This window comes from Anas platyrhynchos, chromosome 1 (genome assembly GCF_047663525.1).
Source record: "Anas platyrhynchos isolate ZD024472 breed Pekin duck chromosome 1, IASCAAS_PekinDuck_T2T, whole genome shotgun sequence".
In the NCBI taxonomy this organism is placed as follows: domain Eukaryota; kingdom Metazoa; phylum Chordata; class Aves; order Anseriformes; family Anatidae; genus Anas; species Anas platyrhynchos.
Window position 1 is genome coordinate 100,985,614 of NC_092587.1, and position 22,121 is coordinate 101,007,734.

A 22,121-nucleotide genomic window follows, 5' to 3' on the forward strand; every position below is an offset into this window, starting at 1 on the left:
CAACATAAAAAGATTTTTCTGTGGTGCTTCCTTTGTGTTTATGTACTCTTGGAAAGCTTAAGTTTCTGACAGTTAATCCAGCAAAGTTTTACTGAGGTGGGTGAGGGAGGAAAATCCTAGGTAGAGATGGACAGGAGAGAATGAAACATTGCACATTTATGTTTATGTATGGCTGGATTGTAAATTTTGGTGTTGACTGTCAGGTTTCTTACTTTCTACATAGTTTTTGTAGTTAAGAGATTTATATATATATATTAGAAGATTAATCATTCCTTGTGAAGACACTATCTCATTGTAAAACACAAGGGACATAGATTTGAATGTAACATCATTATTAGAAGAGTGACAATGTGCAGCCAGCTATGTTATTTATCTATGCGTATAGGTACGTGTTTTCTATGAACAATTACTTGCTTTGTTACTATTATAGCATTGGCCATCTTAAAACTTAGCTGGCACTAATGAGATGCTTCTCAAAATTAGATGTACTGTTAAAGAAGGAAGTTCTCTAAAGGTGTTTTATACTGAAGGCATGAAGTGAAATGAAGTTGTAGTCATTTATGGGAGAAAGTGACAAAGCTGTGTATAAAATAGATGTTAGCAGAGGAAAAGTAGTATTTAAAATGCTGAGAGCAGACAAAGAAGGGTAAAGTTAAGAAATGGTCTGAGGAAATTGGTGCATGAAACAAAAGAAGGTGGCAGAAGGATTACAAGTATGGATGAATGTGTAAAATTGTCCAATTTCCAAGACACTTAAGAGACAAAGTACCATTGTCAGAGAAGCTTTTGTAGATGTTCATGTGTGTAATAATCTGCATCTTTAGCTGCATGAGTGCTTACAAAAATGACCCATATCCATTTAGAATCCTAAATAGATTCAAGGATATTTGGTTTTTAGGCTGTTTTATGCTTTTGGAATTTTTACCCATTGTGATCAAACCTAAATGGAGATAAAACTAAAACCTGCATTTAGAATGGGTTGAAAGGGAATGGCTGATAAGATGTAATGGAGCTTGAGAATAAATGAATCAAAATGAGAACCAAGAGCTTAAGTGAGCATTTAGCTGTGCAGGCAAAAAGGAAGAAAATTATCTTTAATGTGTAGAAGAGGCAGCAGAAAGATTTGTATGGGACCTGGATTAGGAAGGCTATGGAAAGGTGCAACAAAAATGATGCTTTTATTACAGGCTTGTATGACAGGGAGGATGCTGGTGATGCAGTGCTTGGGTGGGATGACAGAGGTCAATTTTGGCCATGTTAAGCCACTGGCATGCCCCGTTAGGTGGGGTGTCAGTGAGACAGCTGAGGGGGGAGATTAGGTAAAAGAAGGAAGGTCAGGAGTAGAGAGGTTAATGTGGGTTTTGTCAGTAAAGTTGCTTATATATGTTCTGTTTAGCATATTGTTTCATTAAGTGTATGTTAGAATCAAAAAAATGAAAACATACCCCATTGGTTACAAAATATTTTTAATAAAGCGTGCGTTTTATTGCAGGTTTCATGACTTGCAGATAGATCTACGATCAGAAGTTTCTTATATTCTACAGTTATAACACTGAGTGCTTGATTTATGTTTGAATGGAGACAGTGATCCATTAAAATAGATTGCCTGAATGTTTGCCCAGCAGGTCAGACTGACTTTCATATATGAAATTTAGTGTTTTAGACTTATGGTTAGACTGACAGGTTGCACTATATGGAAGGGCAGTAAAATTATATTGTGTCACTCCTGCACAGGGAAGTTTGTTACTTCTCTTCTTAGATTGTCCTCTGAATTTGTGGTGTCACACAGCGTACAACTCAGGTTGTTCCAAATGTTCAGAGAAGACTTGTATTTTCCTGTGTAAGACTTGCATGTGACATGTAATGTAACATACAATATCCTGTATTATGGTAAACTAAAGCAGATGCTTTGCTAAGTGTAGAGTAAATAAACTGCTTAAAGAATGTGATTATGTAGTTGGCTTAATTTATATGTAAATGGGAGCAATGTTATTTTAGATCAGTGGAGCAAATTGCCAAAAGTGGAATCTCATAAATATCAGCTTTTGAAGACTGGAGCCTGAATATTTAAACAGGGGAAGGTGTTTTTTGTTTGTTTGTTTGTTTTAGGAAATTTTGGTGTTCTGAATGGCAAATTTTCCAATCTGAAATACGGAGTTTCTTTCTCTTGGTTTTCAAACTGCTTTTCAGGGGTTTGAGATTTTATTGTGTTTCATTGTAATTAAACCTACTGTCATTTTTATTCAGGTGATACATTTCTATTTGTCTTGGTCTTCCTTGCCAGCAGCATGTATTGCCTTGAAGTATGTTAACAGCTTGTTAGTCTTGCATTATTGTGTATTTGGTTATGTTTTATCTGCAAGAATATTTTTAAGCAGACTTTACTGGGAAAGGGTAGTAGAGAGCTGTTTTTTGTAGGCATTCCTAAGTGTAGTCTTTTTCTTGGTGTCCTGATGAAGTTACTGTCTTCCAAAACACACATTAGTGGCCCCAGAGCAAAGCAGCTTATTTTAACATACTCTTTCTCCCTGACTTTAGTTTAATGTTTTTTCCTCCCCCCCCCCCCCATCTGTGCCAGATTCAGAAAATAACTTTAAATGCTGGGAGGGGCAGTGTTTGTTTTATGAAAATTAGATGTCGATTTGTTGTCTGCCAGTGTTTCAGTTCATGGCTTAAGCTGTTTGCATGCTCTGCATGAGCAGTATCTTAGTGGCAGCAGGAGATACCTTGGGGAACTGTGGAAGAGTTTTGTATGGTGGCATCACCTCAGCCTAAGAGGGAAAAACCTCTTTCAGCTGTTACACATTTGCTGTGGAGGGAGCTATTTATTAACAAATGGTATATGCCATTGAACAAAAACAGTAGGATAGTTGAAGACTGTACTTCTGAACAGATCATCCTATGGTAATGGTAATGACTTGAAGTCAATTTGCTGAATATTTACTTGTGTTAGGATAGTGGTATCAGTGAAAGAGACATTAATAAAAGTATACATCGGGGGATATAAAGGAAATAAGAGCACAAAGGAAGAAAAGAAAACATTTTGTTTCAGATACAGAAATTCTTGAATTGCTGTGTCGTTATGCAGAAGCTTTATTTTTATTAAACATTGATTTATTAATTATGTTCATATGTAGCTAGAGGCTTCAAATTTAGTGCTCACTGTGCAAGATGGTCATACAAGATAAGCACATACAAGTGTGCTAGTGCATACTCATTTCCCTGGGAAAATAAGTAGCTGTTGCTTTTCTGCAGTTTAAAAGTTTAGGGATGTTTTGTGCTCTGTAGAGCATTTTGTCAGTGATATTCAACAAAGTTACTTTTGTCTGCCAGTATGTACTAGGGATCTCATAGACCAAAGCAAATTAAGTATACATTTTTCAGGAAATTATTGGAAAGCGGCTTGTGATGTGGGATGGCACAGATAAGAGCAAGGACTTGAAATAAACTTATTTCATTCTCACTAACAGGAAAAGAACTGGAGGACAGTAGCTCTGAATTAGTTAAATGTGTGCGAGGAACGTGACTGTGATGCATGTTATGAACCTCTTCATTAATACTAATTAATTCATTTGATTTTTATGGTAAATCATGCTGAAGATGTGAGTAAATTTACATTCTATCCACATGAACCTACTGCTTTCTTCTCACTGGTTGTAGCATTAGACAGTTGCAAAGAACCCATCTGTGTGGATCCAGATCTTCAGAGTAGTTAGGGCAGGGGAAGGCAAGGTACTGCCTTTGTTTTATAATTAAAAATAGAGCTACAGTAAATGGCACAAAATTATCTTTGGTGTCATCCCCCCCCCTCCTCTTTTTTAGTGTCTTTCACTAAATTCAGTTAATGTTGTATTTTCTGTAGTCATCAAGAAATACTGCTTTCCAAAAGTGGCAGTCCAACACAGTAGCCCAAGCCAGCACATGCACAATTTTCTCTAAGCAATTAACAGCTTTTGCATCCGATGGCAGTTCAGAAATGAAGCACATGATACTGTCTTGCTGCACTGCTCTCTTATTTCTGGTAGCATAGACCTAGATTCCCTAGTAAGTTCTAGAGAAGGAACACCACTTTATTTCAGGTGTTTCCAAAGACATGGGTGCTTCAGTGGTGGGAAACAGAAACTGTCTTTAAAGTCAGACATATGTTTCTCATGAACCACTCTTAGCTATGTTAAAAAGATACTGGCACGATGCCTGCGTGGTAGTCACTCCTTTCGCAGTCCCAGACTGAGAGAAGCATAGAAATTAAATATGATAAAATACATATTATTAAGTCATGAATATGTGATTCCTGTGGATTCAGCCTTTTTTTCTGTCCTTTGCAAAGTATTCATCAATGATGAGTTAGTTTGATCATTATATTTTACTACTAGGAAATTGGTTGTCCATCCAGTTGACAGCTTTAGTCCAGCTCAGGAATATTTAAGCTCTAGTCTTTGAAGATTTAGGAGCTAGCAGTTTAGTTATTTAGTCCACATCTTCAAATTCCTGCTGATGTGACTGGATTCAGTGATTCAAGATGCTTTATTTTCTTGCCCACCTGAGAGTGATTATACAGCAGTTCCTCTGTTAGGAAAGGTCACACCAGTTGTGGCAGGAACATCCATAACTTTTAAAATACGTTTATAGCTAGTGTCCATTACAGTTACAGGGAGCCTGGCACATGCGTGAGCATCTGATTATGCATCTGACAGATAAAATGTGCAAGAACCCGTGCTAAGATCTGGGGACCTCTCAAAATCATAGCCAGTTAATCTGAACCTTTGCTGTATTAGATATTCTGACAGAAAAAAATCCTTTTGGTTTGAGCTAAGTGTTTTCTATCAGGAGTGTTCCTTGCATGAATGAGAACTATTGCGGGGCTTTGGTTTACTGCGCAACCTGAAACTCCAGAATTCATTATTGTGAGATGTGTGGTTTTGGTTGTTTACCCTTGCATGTAAATGTTATTTCAAGTTTTCCATCAGAATTTTTTGGTTTGGCAGTCCTTACTGAGACATAAAACCTCCATTCTCTTTTCCATATCCATTGTACATTCCTGGTCAGAATGTTTTTAGGAGCTTTATCCTTTCTTTTTCTACAGTTATACTTGGAAATAAAACTTAAAACACACTCTAATTTACTGTGCTTCATATACTAATGTACTCTGTCAGCTTCTTTCTAATAGATGGGAATAGTCACCTGGGATCCTTCTCACAGGGAAAACTTTGCAGGCTGAAAATATTTGGTCTATCAGTTTAAGTTTTCTGCTACTACCAGCTCTTTAACAAATACCTTCAAACCTTAATTTCTATTCTTGAACTGAAGAGATGATTTAAAATGTTTTATTTTTAAAAATTTTATTTTAAATTTAACATTAAAAACTAAGGCTGGGGATGGGTAGAGAGGGATGATCCTTTAAGGAGTAATCTGCATTTTCAAATTACTGTTTAGGTGATGAAGGAAGCTTTTTTGCATATCCTGCTCTTGCTCAAACTTAGTGCAGTTTTTTAAAAAAACGTTTCACTTGAAACTTCAGATCGATAGAAATATTGGAAGTGGGATTTCAGGTATTGCCTCAGATTTTCTCTTCCCTCCTACCTGTAGGAACAGGGAGCCTATCATACTCTGGACACATCTGTTAGTGATATAGTAACTTTTTTAGGTGTTTGACACCACGTGGAATAAATAAATCCCTTCCATAAAACCTAATCAAGAGATATTAACAGGGTTTATAGAATAGTACTCTCTTACATATAATCCATGATTCCCCGCCTCCACTGGCCATTCTCTTTATAGGAGGCTGAAGCAGAAATGGCAGGGTCAAAAAGACTTGGATTGTGAAATGTACATGTTCTGTATCTACTGAAATAATTCCAGATCTTGTCTTTGATTCTCTCCCATACAATTTAAGGCCCATCTTTGCGCTACCCAGCATCTCCCTCCTGTTTAGCTGATATGCTGGTCAGCATGGAGCCATTAGCCAGATGGGAGAAGGGCAGTGGTTGTGTCCTACCTGCATTTGTCTTGGGGAAGGGTATGGCAACTCTATCATATTTTCCTTTGACCCAAAAGGGCTTAAAATCTCAGGAGCTGTAGAAATGCAGTGCTTGTAAATCTTTGTTTCTTTTTCACTTCATGCTAAACTCCTGTTTTAAACCAGGAACAAGCTTGTGGGATCAAGTCAGCTGTGAGATAAAGCCTGCTTTAAGTATGAAACATAGTCAAAAGCTACTAGCCATGGTCCCAGAAAAGCTAGGATGCAGTCGTACTTCTCCCATTTTGTGGGCGAAATCCTCATGCTTGCTGGGGTATGGATAAGATGCAGCTCCCCAGAGGCACAGGCCCCTGTGATGACAGCTCGGCTGCTCGCTGCCCCGTGCTGCAGCTGAATGTTGTGGTCCCATCCAGGGAGGCAGAAGAAGTGTTGCTGTTAACAGCCACCCTGACTTCATCAGAGCAGTCTCAGTTTCAAAAGGGTTCTGCCTCTCTTCCAGTATCTTTGTGGAAGCTGGAATCTTCCTTTTCCCCAAGGAGTTAGCATCTCACACAAGTCTGTTTAACCAAGAAGCAGGCAATGTTGAAAGTCCCTATATTGTTTTAGCTTCACCTTTACTGGCGACCCCAGAAGGATGAATGTGTTTCTGGGGAGAGCTGAATAATTCTTTGAATTCTGCTGTAAATTCCTGTGTCTGAGAATGCATGTTAGTGGGACTGGATCCACAAATCCTTTCTAATTGCTCCCGTTCTTACTAAGGGCAAAAGCCAAGCTATTTTTCTTTTCCTTAAAGTTAAATCCTCAGAGGAAAAGAATTTTGGCAAGCCTTTTCGCTGCCTGAGACTGCACTCAATGGTCCCCAGATGCGTGTTGCTTCCTAGCTTTGCAGTGGAGAGTATCCCCCTCTTTTGCTTTGTGTACTGAGACTGTCTAGTATTCCTTTTTTTTTTTTTATTATTATTTCACAGGTTTAAAATTATGAGCAGCCATTTACTGTCTCTTTGACATGACAGATAGATGTGTAAGAAGCGTGGCAGTTAGATGAGCACAAAGCTTTCCCCATGCACTGAAGTGCAGTTTGGGTTTTTCTTTGCATTGAGTGACTGTTGCTCAGGAGTCTTTTTGCCAAATTGTAACTGGGGAGAGACTATCTGAGAATGTTACTTCCATGTTTAAATACACTTTCACAACTCTGGTTATGCTAAAGCTATGATCAGAGTTTAAATCTTAATTTCCAGACCCACAAAACCCCAGGGCTTTCCTGCCCCACTGTCTATGCTACCCTGCCCACTGGAACCTAAGTGCTAGCAGTGTGACGGCTCTTCTAGGCAAGCTTGGGTTTCTTTCTGTACGCAAGACGAATAATGATGCATGCTGAAATGCTGTCACTTAATAGGTGAGAATCTGAGAGGAACAGGTTTTAAAACGGTCCCTCTGCTCTTGAGGTTGTCATCACTACTGTTCCACTCAACGGTAAAATTAGCCAGCTTAGTTTAAATCTTTGTCCCCACATTGTGAACTCAACAGCAGTGACTCACCTCTCTGCTACGTATAAGTAACGCTTTTGTGTCTTTATTTTTAAATTATGTGGCTGGGATTTACAGAAGTGCATAGATCCATCCTATTTCATTGCATTTGCAAAATTCCAATCAATTTGCTCCAGTCTGGGAGCAGAGTCAGGTCAGAAATGTGTACTTTAGAGATCACCATCCCAGATCTGTTGCATTTTTCACAAAGTAAACGCATATTTCATAAAGCCTGAGGAATATATAACGTGGTCAATTTAATATTGTCAAAGCATTATCGGTAATCTTCTCCTTCCCATCTGTGATTCTGAACTCTGCAACATTATGTTGATATTTCATGCTCTTCACTCCATTAACATTTAGGATGTGTGGTAGGGGCCAACACTCCTCCAAGCACAAAGAACTCAGAATGATTACAGGATTGGCTTTTTGAAAGTTTTGAAAGCTCTTTCTAGTTCGATGGTTAAGGCTGCTTCCATGAAAATTTTTAATTTCATAATAATAATTTATAATTGTGTAAGAGCAGAATGCCTTTTAAATTTGCAACAACACTGCAGTACAAATTGTAGGTAACTTATTTTTACAGTATTATATATCAATAGTAGGTCAGGTTAGACTGAGTAGCATATGAAAGCTTTCTGTTAAAATGAGTATTGAGTACTTGAGTATTAAACATAATGAATTTTGGAATGTAATTGTTTTGTAGTACTGAGTCCCATTTTATTTGAAAATTAATATTTTACTTCTCGGGTTAAATATTGATGCTGTTTACCATTTCAACATTTTATTAATATTTTGTTTTCCCTGGGGACTTTCTGTGCATTTTACCAGCCTAATAAATGAAATAATTCACAAACCAACTGCTTCTTGCTCTTGATGGCTTTAGGGGACCTTGTCATTCCCTGTAGTCTTCTCTCAGACCCATCTGTGTGGCTCTGAAATCACTTGGCTGGTAATTAGGTATTTATCAGATTGTTTCTGAAAAGGGATGAGACAGTTATCTGACACAATTATCTTTGAAAATTGAATCCCTCTTTTCTGGTCCTGATGAGAACATTCAAAGGTACTGTGAATGTTTAAAGCTAAATGCCTTTGAAATACCTTTGCTTTTTTAAATCAGGTATAATAGAGGAGTCCAAATGCATTCATTTTTATTTCTTTTTAACCTTTCAGGCACTGGATTTTCTTTCTATCAAACGTTGCTTCTTCTCCATGTGACTCTGTTCGGAAGTACTTTTGACAACTACCACTTTACTGCTTCAAATGTCCCCTACTTAATATTTGAAAATTGACACCATTTCTTATTCATATTTTTTAATTGGAGGTTCATAGCTTTCCCTTTGTAGATGATAGTCTTTAAATTAATAAATTGATTAGAATATGTAAATGATTTCATTTGTCTTTTAATTCTGCATTTAAAGAAAAGATATATCTACTGATATATCAGAAGTACATCAAGGCATTACTAATCCTATTTTTGCCTGAGTTTTTGTACCTGTAACCTCAGAAGCTTTAAAGAGGTTTCATGATGAAAAAGTGATGAGTATTTAGTCTAGAAAAGCAGTTTGAAAAACATGGTGTTTCACATTGGGAACTTCATAACCGGACATAGCTTTTTCTAAACACTCCTTTGAAAATCATGGTGGTCAAGATGGGGATTGCTGATATAATATGCCAGAGGGGAAATGGAGATAAAGCATCTGTAATATAAGATATGAGTTCTTGTTTTATTTAGATCATGGTTTGGTTGTATTTTTAAAAGGCCAACAAAAAAAAAATCTTGATATTTAGCCAGATCTTAAGATTTGTCTATTGAAAAATACAGGGCTGAGTCCACTGTTACTGAATTTATGATAAATTCAGATTAGAGCAGAACCATATTCTTACTATTTTTGAAGAGGTACTATTGCTTTTAACAAGTACATACCTCTTAGAAAGAACCTATTTATGTCTGAACAGAAGATTCGAAGGTTCTTAATTTTTGTATGGTTTTACTTTTCTGTAAAAAGGGTTTATACAAATGAAAGATGGAGGAACCTGATATAGTAGGAGTTGAATACCTCTCTCTTTCTGTGTTTGTTGTTGTTGTTCTTTTTCTGCCTGTCATTCACAAGTAGTATTCCTAATGGGAATTTCTCTTTCACTTTTGATATGCCATTTTTCCAGATTGGGAAGGGGGGGAGTCTGTATGTGTTACAAAACCCAAGAAAAACGCCAAACAATGGTTTTATAGCATACAGGTTGCTTTTTTTTTCTGTGCTTTCTGTTGAGTACATGTAGAGTAGTACCTGATGGGTTGGAAGCCTTATGATTTGGGTTCAGAATTAAGTCAAAGAAATGCAGTTTTGTTTCATTATTGTTGAATTGCAGTCAGGAAAGGAAAACCTCATTAAAACAGGTCAAAACACTTAAAAGACAGCAACCTTGTAGGTAGTCTATTAGTTACATTTCAAAAGAATTGTATTTTAGAGTTGTGTGAATTAAGTCAGTTGAAGCTTCTGGAGACTGTAATTCTGCTCCTTTTTGCCTGAGTTTTTGTATCTGTAACCTCAGAAGCTTTAAAGAGGTTTCATGTTCAAAATGTGATGCATCTTTAGGCATCAAAGACATCTTTAATTATAAAGAAATAGTGATCCACAAGTAAGAATTATGCCAGGCAGCTTGATACGGAGAACAGGCAAAAACATTATTTTCTTCTACATTTGAAACGGATAAATTTTAGTGGATTAGAGGTGTCTCTAAAGCTGCATTGCCTCTGCCTCTCACAAAAGTGCCTGTTCACACATTCACACAGTATCCTGCACTGCAAAACATTTAGCTAAGACCTTTCCTTCTCACTTTCTTGTTTGGCTTCTTGGCTGTGATGATACAAATGTCTTCACGTCTGCACTCACTTTCCACAGCTTTTTGCTATGTAAGCAGTTTCAACAAAAAAGGCTCGTGAAAAGAATGAAATCACCTCTTGGATTTAAGGAAAGTTTTTATCCAGTGGATTCACTGGTGACTGTTACCAATTACTTGATTGCTCCCCTGTGAGTGACTGAATATAAAATAGATAACAAAACCTACAATACTGCAAGTCTGCACAAGAGAATAGCTTGCAAGTTAGGATTGATTGTTGCATTTCAGGGGAATAATCAGCCTGAATACGAGAAGCACTTAGATGACAGAACACTGCATAACGTATTTTAGCATTATTTTGTATGTACTTCTGCTTGCCCATGGAATCAATGAGGTTATTCCAAACAACTCTCAGCAAAAACCTCTTAAGCTTTCAGTTTTTGACCATACATTGAGAACTGCCCACAAGACAAATGATTATTCCTAGTGTTTGTTTTTTTTTTTTTTTTAAGTGATAGCTTTTCTAGTTACTCTATACTACATTTTCTGAGGATATTGTGACTAATTTTCTGTGAGACATTTCTCATTTTATGTTAGAGACTTTTTTTTTTTTTTTTTTTTTAATTTCTGAGGCAGTCTATGGAATGCATATTTGGTGCTGTGGTTCCCAGACAGCAAAGCAGGAGGAAAGACGCCTCTGGGGACTGCTTAATCCAACCCTGTTTAGATCAAGGTCAGCTAGAGCAGGTTGCCATGGTGTGTGTCTTCTCAGATTTTGTATAAGTTCAAGGATGGAGACTATCTCTAAACACAACCTGTTCTGCTCACCCTCATGGTAGAAAACTGTTTTCTTATGACTTGCGGAAAACAGACTCCACAATCAGTAAGATTATAAAGTAGGTATGTTTATTCAGCGCTGGGCAGCACGGGGATAGTACCACCAAAGTTGTGCACACCTGACATGGCAACTTGCCTTGGTTTTATGCAGTAAAGAGTTACATATGCATGAAATTTCACAATACGTCCATACATATTCATAACCTGTCCCTGTTTCATATTAAAATTAGTTCCAATGAGCAATTTCCATAAACTCCTCCCATCTGCGCTTGCGCAGTGTATTCTGATGGTGGTCTTCAGGGGTCGTGGAGATGAATATTGATGACTCTTCCTTGTCACTGCTAGTTGACCTCTTGTCTTTGCGCAGACTCAGTTGCTCCTTGGCTCTTATCCATCTACAGGACCAGTTTCTTAAGATAGGCTCACACTCTTATTAAGAGATTGACCTTGATAAAGGGGCCCAAGGCTTCTTTAATTAATTTGAGCATCCTAGTTTCATGCTGTCTATCACTCTATCTCTACTTTATAAGATTCCCCTAACTTCCTAACTTTCTCCCCCTTTTCTAAAAGTTAGTAAATTATTTTCTAAAAGGTTAGTGATTTATTGTATTCTCCTAATTCCCTCTCTCACTTATTTCTAAAAGTAATTTCCCATGTTTCATTTTTTTTCTCTTGTCTTTCTTGTCACTGGGTACCAGTGAGAGGAGTTTGGTTCCCTCTTTTTTATTTGCTCCCATTAGGTATTTATATACACGGATCCGATCCCCCTACATCCTTTCTGCTCCAGGCTGAGCAGGCCCAGGTCTCTCAGCCTCCCTATACATGAGATGCTCCAGTCCCTTAATTATCTTTGTTGGATTTGCTCCACTAATCTTGTGTCTGTCTTGTTCTGAGGAGGCAGTGCTGGACCCAGAGGTCCAGATGTATCCTCAGTTGCGCAGACCAGATGGGAATGATCACCTTCCTTGACTTGCTGATTACATTCTTTGCAGAGCAGCCCAGAAACCTTTGGTCTTCTGTGCAACAAAGGCAGGTTGCTGACTCAAATTGTTGTCCACCAGGACCTTCAGGGCACCAGAATAGTTTGATTCATCACATTCTCAGGGGTTGAGGTGGGGCTGACTGGCTTACTCTTACTTGGATTTTCCATCTTGAAGACAGGAGTGATGTTTGCTTTCTTCCAGTTCTCAGGAACATCATTCAATTGTCATGACCTCTCAGAGCTCGTCAAGAGTGGCCTTGCACTGAGACTGCTCTGCTTCCTTGGTTCTTATACTTTCATCCTGTCAGGTCCCAGGGACTGGTGTGTGTCCAGGTTTAGTGCTCTCCAACCTGATTCTCCTTCACAGAGGGCAAGTCTTCTCCCTCTAGTCTCAGGGGCCTGAGAATCCCAGGCCCCTGACTAGAGGGAAAAATTGAAGTGATAGAAGACATTGAATAACTCAGCCTTTTCTGTATCTTTTGCTGACAGGTCTTCTGCCACTTTTAGCAGCAGGCCCTCTTTTTTTCCTCATTATCCTCTTGGTACTCAAGTATTTATAGAAATTTGTAGAAGCTTCTCTTACACTGGTCAATCACCAGATTGACCTCTAGGTAGACGTTGCTTTTCTGAACCCTGCACACTTGGACAGTGTCTCTGTATTCCTCCTGTCACAGCAGGCAGAAAAGACAGAACAGTGAGCACTCTAATCTAATTTATCTCCTTGAGAGAGACCAGCAGCTGGGTGGGGGGGTGGGAGAGGGGGGGGGGAGGGGAGGGGGCAGGCAGGGACAACGTTTTGAGCCCAGGAGCATGCAGAGCACTGTCAGTTTTCTTGGGTAGCTCCAGTGCACAAAACTACTGGAAATCACTGCTTTACACTTAATGTTTTTTTTGTTGTTGCTGATTGTTGGTGTTTGTTTTTTGCTCTTTATTTACACTCTTTCATATTCCAGGTCATGCTTTTTACTCTGCATTGCATATTTACTGAACTACGAATATATTGATTTCTTATGTGGAAATCATGTTCTGTTGCTTGCTATCTCATTTATGGACCCCTCTGAGGAAAATGTCTTTGTTAAAGTTACCCCTTCTACAAAGTTAATCTCAGAGTTTATTTAGCCAGAGAAATGAAGGAAACAGAGATTAGCAGACTTTATGATAGAAAGATTGTTTATGAGGCTAGTAGGGAAAAAAAAAAAGTTTCTCTTTTGTCATGAGTTTGGCTCCTCCCACCAAGCTTTCCTGTGTAGGTAGTTCAGTAGAGTGTAGTTAGGATTTAGGCTACATTTTATGGCATGTACTACAGTTTGTCAGGCTGATACTGATGTTTGGGTTTCTGCTCGAGTCTCCCAGTAAGAGTGGGCAAAACTGGACACAACTTTTTTTCTCCCCCCCCCGAAAATCAAGTCACTTAAACTCTTGGAAAAACTATCTACATAAGTTTGTGTCACCTGCCAGCCTAGTAAACTGAGGACATTCAATTCTTTTTTTTTTTTTTTACCCTTGCTTTTCTCACTGGATTAAACAAAACAAAAAGCAAAACTGACCAAACAAACAAAAGAAAATCCATCTTAAAATAAGTACAAGTCTTTTATCATAAACTGTAAAAACTTTCCTAGAATTTATTTATTAAAAAATAATTAAAAAAAAGTTTTGGTATATTAAAACATTAAATAAGGTAAGCTTCATGATTAAGTAACACATACCAGTTTGCATGGAGCTGTTTGCTGAAGCTGTTACGGAAAGAATCACAGTCCGGATCTGTAGATGCTCTATACTAATGGCTACATGTATTGTGGTTTAAGTAGATTTATATTTTTGCAGTTGCTTTTATCTTGGAAGAGTTGATTTACTTTATAACAAAAAAGGAGCTGGGCAGATTTTTTTCCCCTAGTTCATCAACTGGTTGTCATTCTTGCTCCTAAGTGGAAACAGTTGAGACAATGTATGGTCGTACTTCCTTCTCATCTTCTTAGAACTCCAAATAAATTTAGTTTAACAGACAGGATGTTTAAAATAGTAGAATGAAGTTCTTCATTTCAGTGATATGTAACTTTACTGATGATAATGCACAGGAGGAGTAAGCTCGAAAGTAGTGTCAGTCTAAACAGATGATGAGATAACTGGATTCTAATGAATAGACACTGGGACTTTTCAACAAAAGGATTGAAAATCAGAGAAGCTCCATCCGCTATCATCAGGCCTAATAGTGCATGAATAGCTTGCATTTAAAAGGAGGTAATGTTGCTTCAGAAAGACCACTGTCTGGTTCTTGTCCTTTAAGTAAAATTGTAAGTCCACTCCAAAATGGCTTTTCAGTACATGGCAAGTCAAAATTCAGTTTCATCAGTTAAACAATAGTATAGTATGTACAAAAGATTGTAGTTTTATAAAAATAGGTTGTTAGTTAAGATCTTAATTGTTTGACCTTGGTGTCCTTTTCTTTTCAAAATCCTGTGAAAATTTAGTCTTACTGATTTAGTTACCATTTCTGAGAAAAACAATAGTAATTATTAAAATAAAATAAAATAAAAACCAGCACTGTTTTTTGTCATGACTTGATGTCTTTACTTCTGCTGCTGAATGCTGCACTGACTATAGTGATAAATAGTACTGTGCTTGGAGAGTGGAAGAAAATAATTGATTAGACTCTTTCCCTTCATTTACCATAGTGCTGCTTTCCCCTCTGGGTTTGTGCAGTTTAATTTGCCATTGATTCTTCAATGATTATAATGTCATAGAGGAACCAGTGTTTATCTTCATTGTGCACCATAGACACTGGACCTGAATCTTTTCTTTCATGTTCTTCAGTCTGCAGTCATCTAATATGGTATTAAGCAAGGTCTCAGGCCAGCTGAAGTTTATATGGCTAGTGCATCCTTCTTCTGTCACTGGCAACATCTAATTAGTGCCAGTCCTCATTCTACAATATTAGTTTTGTAGTTCAGACCCTGAAAAACTAATTGAAGAGTAAAACCAGACACAGGAACATTTAGCTTGGTTACTGTAGTCAGAAAGTTAAGTGTTATGACTTCTATATGAATAGTTTTACATAAACATAGCAGATACTTCATGGTCCTTTAGTATGTAATATAAGGTAAGCAGTGTTTTAAATTGCCTGCTCATTCCCTTTGGTTTTGCTACGTTTCTGTGGTTTTCTTCCACTGCTGTAATGTAGTACTTGAATTGCAGGACTGTGGCAGTAGAATATGATAAGAAAGATCTTGTTTCCATCCCTCTCTTCTGCTGAACTCAACTTGTATTTGAAAACCATTTTCCATTTCAATGACATCTTTTCTTACTTTATCTCCCCTGTTATCAGGGCTGCTCTTTCAGAAGAAAGAACTGTACTCTGAATATAGAGAATCAGCCTCTCCTTCAGGATTATTTTCAACGAATATCTACAGGAACTGATTGTTTGAGCACACGCGCACACACACACACAAAACTTTGTTTTCATATCAAATTTATTTGGCTTCATGAAAACAATCTTCAATGAAATTTTCCATAAGAATAGCAAATGTTTTAAATAACACTGAAATATTTCAATTTTCAGGATTCAATATTAATTTGATATTCAAACATGAGGCACAAGCAGAATTAGATGAGAAAATACTTTAACAAGCAAGCCATGCAGTCAAGGCCTGAGCTTCTTGTGCAGCTCTGGCACATGGAAAGGGATTAAAAAGTCACAGTCCACCAATTCAGAAAATGGGAGAGAGAGGTATGGAAAAGACAAAACTTTGGACTTGTGCATGGGAATCATTTATATGTAGGGCACTCCTCTATCTCCAGTCTCCCACCTACACCCTGAGTGGTGCAAGGAGATGGATGCTGTGATCAGTCTGTAGCAGATCTTCTTTGCTGCTCCTTTCTCTGCATGCTCTTCCCCTACTCCAGTTGGGTCCTTCCTAGGGAACTTCAGTCCTTTCAGAATACTCCTGCTCCACCATGGTCCTGTCAGCAATCTGCTGGTGAATATCCATTGGGCATGTGGGCATGTGGGGTACCTCCTCCTCCTCTGCTCCAGGTGTTCACAGAGCAGTTTCTCATGCTTTTTTCCCACTCTCCTTTGTGTAGCTTCTTTCCCTTTCTCAGAGGGTGGCTGTGGGACCTGGCTGTGCCCTGCAGCGGGGCTGTTGGAGCTGCCAGGGGCTGGCATGGGGCAACCGTGGCATCACCTCATGCAGTGGCCCCACTGCCAGCACCTGAGCCTGGTACAAAGGTCCATAAATGAAGTAATCTCCACAGAGCATGTGCTTGGAACTCTTGTTGATGTTGATAGGGTTTCTGTGTTGTCACTGGGTGGGAAACCATATTCCTGAATCTCTGTGTCCTTGAATGAATTTGCAACATGAATTAATGAAATGTTTCTTTCAGGTATATTGTATGAGCATCTCAGATTGTAATGACAAAGTACATCCTAATCTAAAAGTTTTTTTTTTGTTGTTTGGTGAACCGAGTTCAATGGGCTGCCTCATCAGCTTTACGTCAGATGCAGCATTCAGTTTTACATATGCAACTGGAAAATGCAGATGCAAACACTATGGCAATCTGAAGCCCATATGGTAAACAGCTTTATAAAACAAGCCTGTACTACAACATAGAGAAAGAGATCAATATTCTGAAGGCCTGAATTTGCAATTCCTTGTTTCAGTCTTGGAGTCATATTATAAACAGCATTTAGAGCAGCTTGCAACAGCAGCTTGGCCATTGATTTCTGGGAAGAGAAGGAATTGGGTGTTGGTATCGAGTGCAGGCAAAGTGAGAAAAAAGCAAGAAAAAACACTTTGTACGGTTTAAGTAATAGTAGCAGTAAGAAATGGAGTATTATTAGTTCTGGTTGCTAAGATAATAGAAGTCCAGGTGTGGCACAATAATCAAATGCAAAATGCAATATGAGTAAGTGATTGAATCTATTCTAATTTAACTCATTTATGCATGTTTGAACATCCCAAACTATCAGATGGCACCAAATATTCATGGTAATGATACAACTCTTCTATCTGCACTCATTAAATACGAAGTCTATTGCTGTCCCAGCAGACTGAACAAGTGACTGATAGCACTGCAGTTTTGTCAGTGCTCCAGCTTCAACCATCCTGTGATTTTGTGATAGGACCTCTGGAGGTCATCTGGTCCAACCCCACCTGCTCAAGCAGGGCCACCTGGAGCAGGCTGCCCAGGACCATGTCTAGGTGGCTTTTGAATGTCTCCAATGAGGGAGACTTCACAACATGTTTTGTTGTGAACACATTGCTAGTGCTTCATCGCCTGCACAGTGAAGTGCTTCCTGATGTTCAGAGATGACGTGTTGTGTTCCAGTTTGTGCACATTGCCTCTTGTCCTGGCACTGAGCACCTATGAAAAGAGCCTGGGTCCATCTTCTTATTACCCTCTCATGACCTCTCTATGATTCTGTCTGCTGATCATAATCCAGACCTCTCAACTGCAGAGGGAATGAGTACAAGGAGAGAGAAACAAGAAACACAGGTGTGATGTTATCAAGTTCCAATGTTGATATTTACTATTGGAATAGAACTGCATGCGCCAGCCTACCCGTTGATTACAATTGTGTTCAGTGGTCTCTAATTGTTGGTTAGGGTCAGGCAGTTGTGAGTGTCTAGTAACTTGACAAACACTTGAAATACCTCTTTTATCGCCAGAACTTGATGTGAACCCCATATGTTATACAATGTATAGGACATTACAAGCTGAAATGCATGACTGCATTGAGGCCCTTGTCAAATTTAAAGAAGCAAAACACTGCAGTAAAACTGTTGCATTTATTTAAAGATTGCATATATTTACAGAGATTTGTTTAAAAATATTAAGATGTTTTTCAGAAGTCTATGATTGTTTAAAGAATGCTATATTTTTCAGAAAGCTGTAAAGGAAAGGCATTGTGAACAGATGTGTACTGTAAACAAGACCTAAGCACCAACATAGCTGAAGTGCAAGAAAATGAATAGGATGAGCAGTAATTATTTTTAAGCAGTGGCGGATTTATGAATGTTTCTCATTCTACAGTTGTAGTGGTCAGAAAAATTAGTGTGAAAATCTTTTGAATCATAATGTGATTTTCTTCCTTCATAAGATTCAATTTTACTGGCAGCCAAATGAAAAAAAACCTGCCCTTAATAATACAAACACTCAAAAGATACCTTAACAGGTGAAGTCATTACTGGGTGAAATTATCCCTCATCCTCATTCAGCCAAAACATCATGTCATAAGATGAGGACTGGTGTTTAGTTTTAACCCTGCTTACCCTGCTTTTTTTTTTTTTTCACAAAGCTGAATGTTATTGTAGGATATTTTTAAGCTTAGGCAAGTGTTTACATATAACTACACTATATTATCCTATCTCTTTAATATCTCAGTTTGCATCATAACCAAAGAACATGCAGCACTTCAAAATATATGTTGGGTCATCTTGTGCCTGCTATAAAGCATCCTTTTAGAGGTTGTCTGCTCTGCAAGGATAGTTAATATATTTCTGGTTGTGGCTTATATCTTCCTAAGTGTTAGAAAATTTGACTTTTGTGGTTGACTGTACTGAAACCAGGATATCTGACAAAATTATACTAGGCAAAAATATTTGGATGTAACTTAAATTTATCATTAATTCATCTGTTCGTATTTCCATTGCTTATTGCAGGTAACGTTTACATTAATACTGCTGAGCTGGTGTAATGCAAGGAAGGACACATCATGAAATGGAAACATTATCCTTTTTTGGTCATAGTAGCTGTATGCAGCCTTTCCAGATGCCATCACTTACTGGGTCAGCTTATTCCAGGTAGGTACCTTTTATTTAAACATGAATATTCATATTTTCACGAAATATTTTAATGATGTCACTGTGAATAAGTGCATGTATATACACAAAGATCTCTCTCTATATGTTAATGTGTGTGTGTGTGAGGGGGGAGTGAGTTCAGAAATTTATGAACATAACTGTGTATTGAAAATATAATTTAATAAGTTCAGTAGTGTCTGTGCTGCAGTATTTTTTTTTTGTTTTGATTATAATAGACAGTATAGAAAAGGAGTGGCCTGAAAATCAAAGTGTGAGAAGATTAAGGTGGCTATTAAAACATTCCTTTGATTAGCACTGTTGACGGGGGGAGGAAGTACAGAGTGCAGAACAGACTTGAAGATCAAAGAGAATAGGAAATCTATAGAGATCTTTCCTGAAGGAGGAAAACAGCAGGCCGCTGTAAATGTGAAATAGCTGAAATGCAGTGTTTTTGGTGAAATTTGAGACATTGATAATTGTGCTTCTGTCCACATGTGGCAAGTCTTACTCATGCAGAGAAGAGTAGTAAGTGTGTACAAAATCAGGAAAATGCTGTCCAGCTTGAAAGGGGAGGCGGTGAAATAGATAGATAACCTGTATCACTCTGCTGCAGTGAGCAGTGTTTTTTACTTGAAGCAATGGAGAAAATGGAGGAATTAATTTTATTTTTTCCCCTCTTTAGAATAAACGGGTAAAAACAGCTTTTGAGTCACTATTAGTAATTTTCAATATTTGTTATGGAAAAACTCAAGTTTTGTTCGGTGCTGCTAATAATGGGTATTTGTTCAGCAATATGTAGGAAGACCCAGTAGACATATTAAAAGAAAAAGAAGGTGACATAATGGTGTTTTTTTTTTTTTTTTTTTTTTTTTTTTTTCCCTGTTTTGGATTTGAATAATGTAGACAACATTACTGGCTGGATTTTTGACTTGAATACACTGTACATACAGACTTTTTTGTATATACAATTCTTCTCCATGTATCTGTAGGCAGCTAGTTCGAAAATAAACTATTCAATAGAAAGAGAAAGGAAAAGGTTTTTCCTTCAAGGGTTTGTTGACCTATAATGAATGGTGGCTCGTGGAAAGTAAATTAAGGAAATGAATTGATACCTTTTTTCTTTCTGATTTTGTTGGCTTCAAATGCATTATGTAGGAGATGCAAAAAGACTCCAGAATAAGGGAAGACGTAAGTTAAAATTATCATTTTAAAAGTTTGACCTCAGACTTCAAAAATCATTTCAAAGCAATTTACCTGTCAGAAAGACATCTACTGCTCTTTTTAAAAGGAACGCCTGCAGATCCAAATGTATTTGCATGATAGCTACCTCTATCTGCTTGCATTGATTTCAATTTAGTCATAGTTTTGTAGACACTACTAAAAAGGCTGTTGGCATTGTATTACTTTTTCCGTCAAATTAGTTTCAGAATAAAATCACAGGTGGCATTTTGATTTTGTCCCTGCTTTGTAATTTTCATCACAGACCCTAGACTTGAACCAAGAGATTACTCTGCTTGGCCAGACATCAGTGTGCTCAGACTAGCTGGCAGGGTGCCAGAAGTGTGATTATCTCAAAAGATCAAATAAAGCAGGATTATTTTTTTTTTCCTTCAAGCAGTTCATCCCATTCATTTTGTTCTTTTCACAACGTTCTTACAAAGGCATAATTCTCCTATTTTTTTTTTATTATTTTTTAATGCACAGAAAGAGACCTGTGCAAAATCTGAAAGATTTTTTTCCCTCCATTTAACGGGGAGAAATGAAAATAATAATACTTATTTGGAATTCTGCTGTATTCATGGAATTATCATAGAATGGTTTGGGCTGGAAGGGACCTTAAAGATGATCTAGTTCCAGCCTCCCTGACACAGGGTTGGGTGGATTCTTAGGTATCACATCTTTGATATTCACATTCTTGGATTACAAGATATAATAATATCTCAGTAATAATATCTTAGATATTATTGTATCTCAATATACATAAAAAAGCTGTACATACCAGCTTTTTTTTTCTGAGTGTTACTAAAAGCACTAAACAGCTAAAATGTGTCTGATCTTAGTACTACTAATTTAAGTATTTTTATTTCAGTACGGAAACTTGCTTTCAAAATACCAGACTAAATGAAATAATTTTTAGATTGCTTCCCCTCTGTTATAGAAGTCTTTAAAAAAATAAATTGTTTCAAACCTTCCAAATCTAAACATCAAAAATGGTTCCAGCTTATTGGTGACATAGCTGTAATTTCATGTGACAAACCATCAGAAAAGTGTTAAAGTTTACCCTCAGAACTGGAATTCTTGACTTCGGTAAAATGTGATGAATTTTAATGGTGGTCTTACAACTTTGAAACATTTATTGCATTTTTTTTTTACTGAATCTTTTCATATATTCTTGTTGAGTCTCACTCTTTTGCATATGGGGTCCACAGGGAAGTACTGTCTCCCCCCTTTATTAAAATCATGGCTGAGTCTTTCATCTCATGTCATTACATCTTACCTCTAATTCACATATAAAATACACTCTCAGTTCCACTATGGCTGTCTCCTGAGGCACAAAGTATCTCTGCCTTGGCATATCTTTATTTAATCAGGGGTTGAACATTGTCTGGGAAAGATGTGATTTGTTTTCTTTCCAGTTGCCTTAATATTTAAAAGCTGGATAACTTCATAGCTGGTTTTGATAGTTGATTTTAAAGTGCATTGATCTAAGAAAACATGACATTAACTAATGCTATATTTTGTTTAGATACATACATCGAGCTTTATGTTTTCAGTTAAATAATTGAAGTGTTTTAAAGTTTGCAGTTACTACATTGTCAAAAATATTTAAGAAGAACAACAAATTCCACATGCAGCAAAAGACTAATAATTTCAAATGGGATGCTTGTTGTTTTTTTTTTTTGTTTGTTTTTCCAGTTTTCTGTCTGATAAAAAATAATAATAAAAAAAAAAGGTAGAACATTCCTCATGAACCTGGTTGGGCTTGGAATCCTTACTTTAAGCTGGGAGTACTGTGGAAGTGCCATCCATCTGAACTGGAACAGAGGCTAGATATGTGGCATTGAGTTAGTTCTTGAGCTTTATAGAGATGCCTAGACAAAGAAAGCCTTGTAAAACCGTATAGTGACAACAAATTTTGAATGCTCTTGGTAGATTTA

At 37.4% G+C, this 22,121-nt stretch overlaps 1 protein-coding gene across 2 annotated transcripts in view; it reads left to right on the forward strand.

Annotated features, from left to right (window-relative positions):
* The window catches only part of ROBO1 (roundabout guidance receptor 1), a 737,177-nt gene that overhangs the window by 70,510 nt on the left and 644,546 nt on the right, over positions 1-22,121 (forward strand). For both annotated transcript variants that reach the window (XM_038185492.2, XM_038185509.2), the window contains exon 5: positions 18,823-18,963. In XM_038185492.2, the coding sequence (XP_038041420.1) occupies positions 18,876-18,963 (88 nt within the window). In that variant the 5' untranslated portion in view covers positions 18,823-18,875. The remainder of the gene's footprint in view (positions 1-18,822; positions 18,964-22,121) is intronic.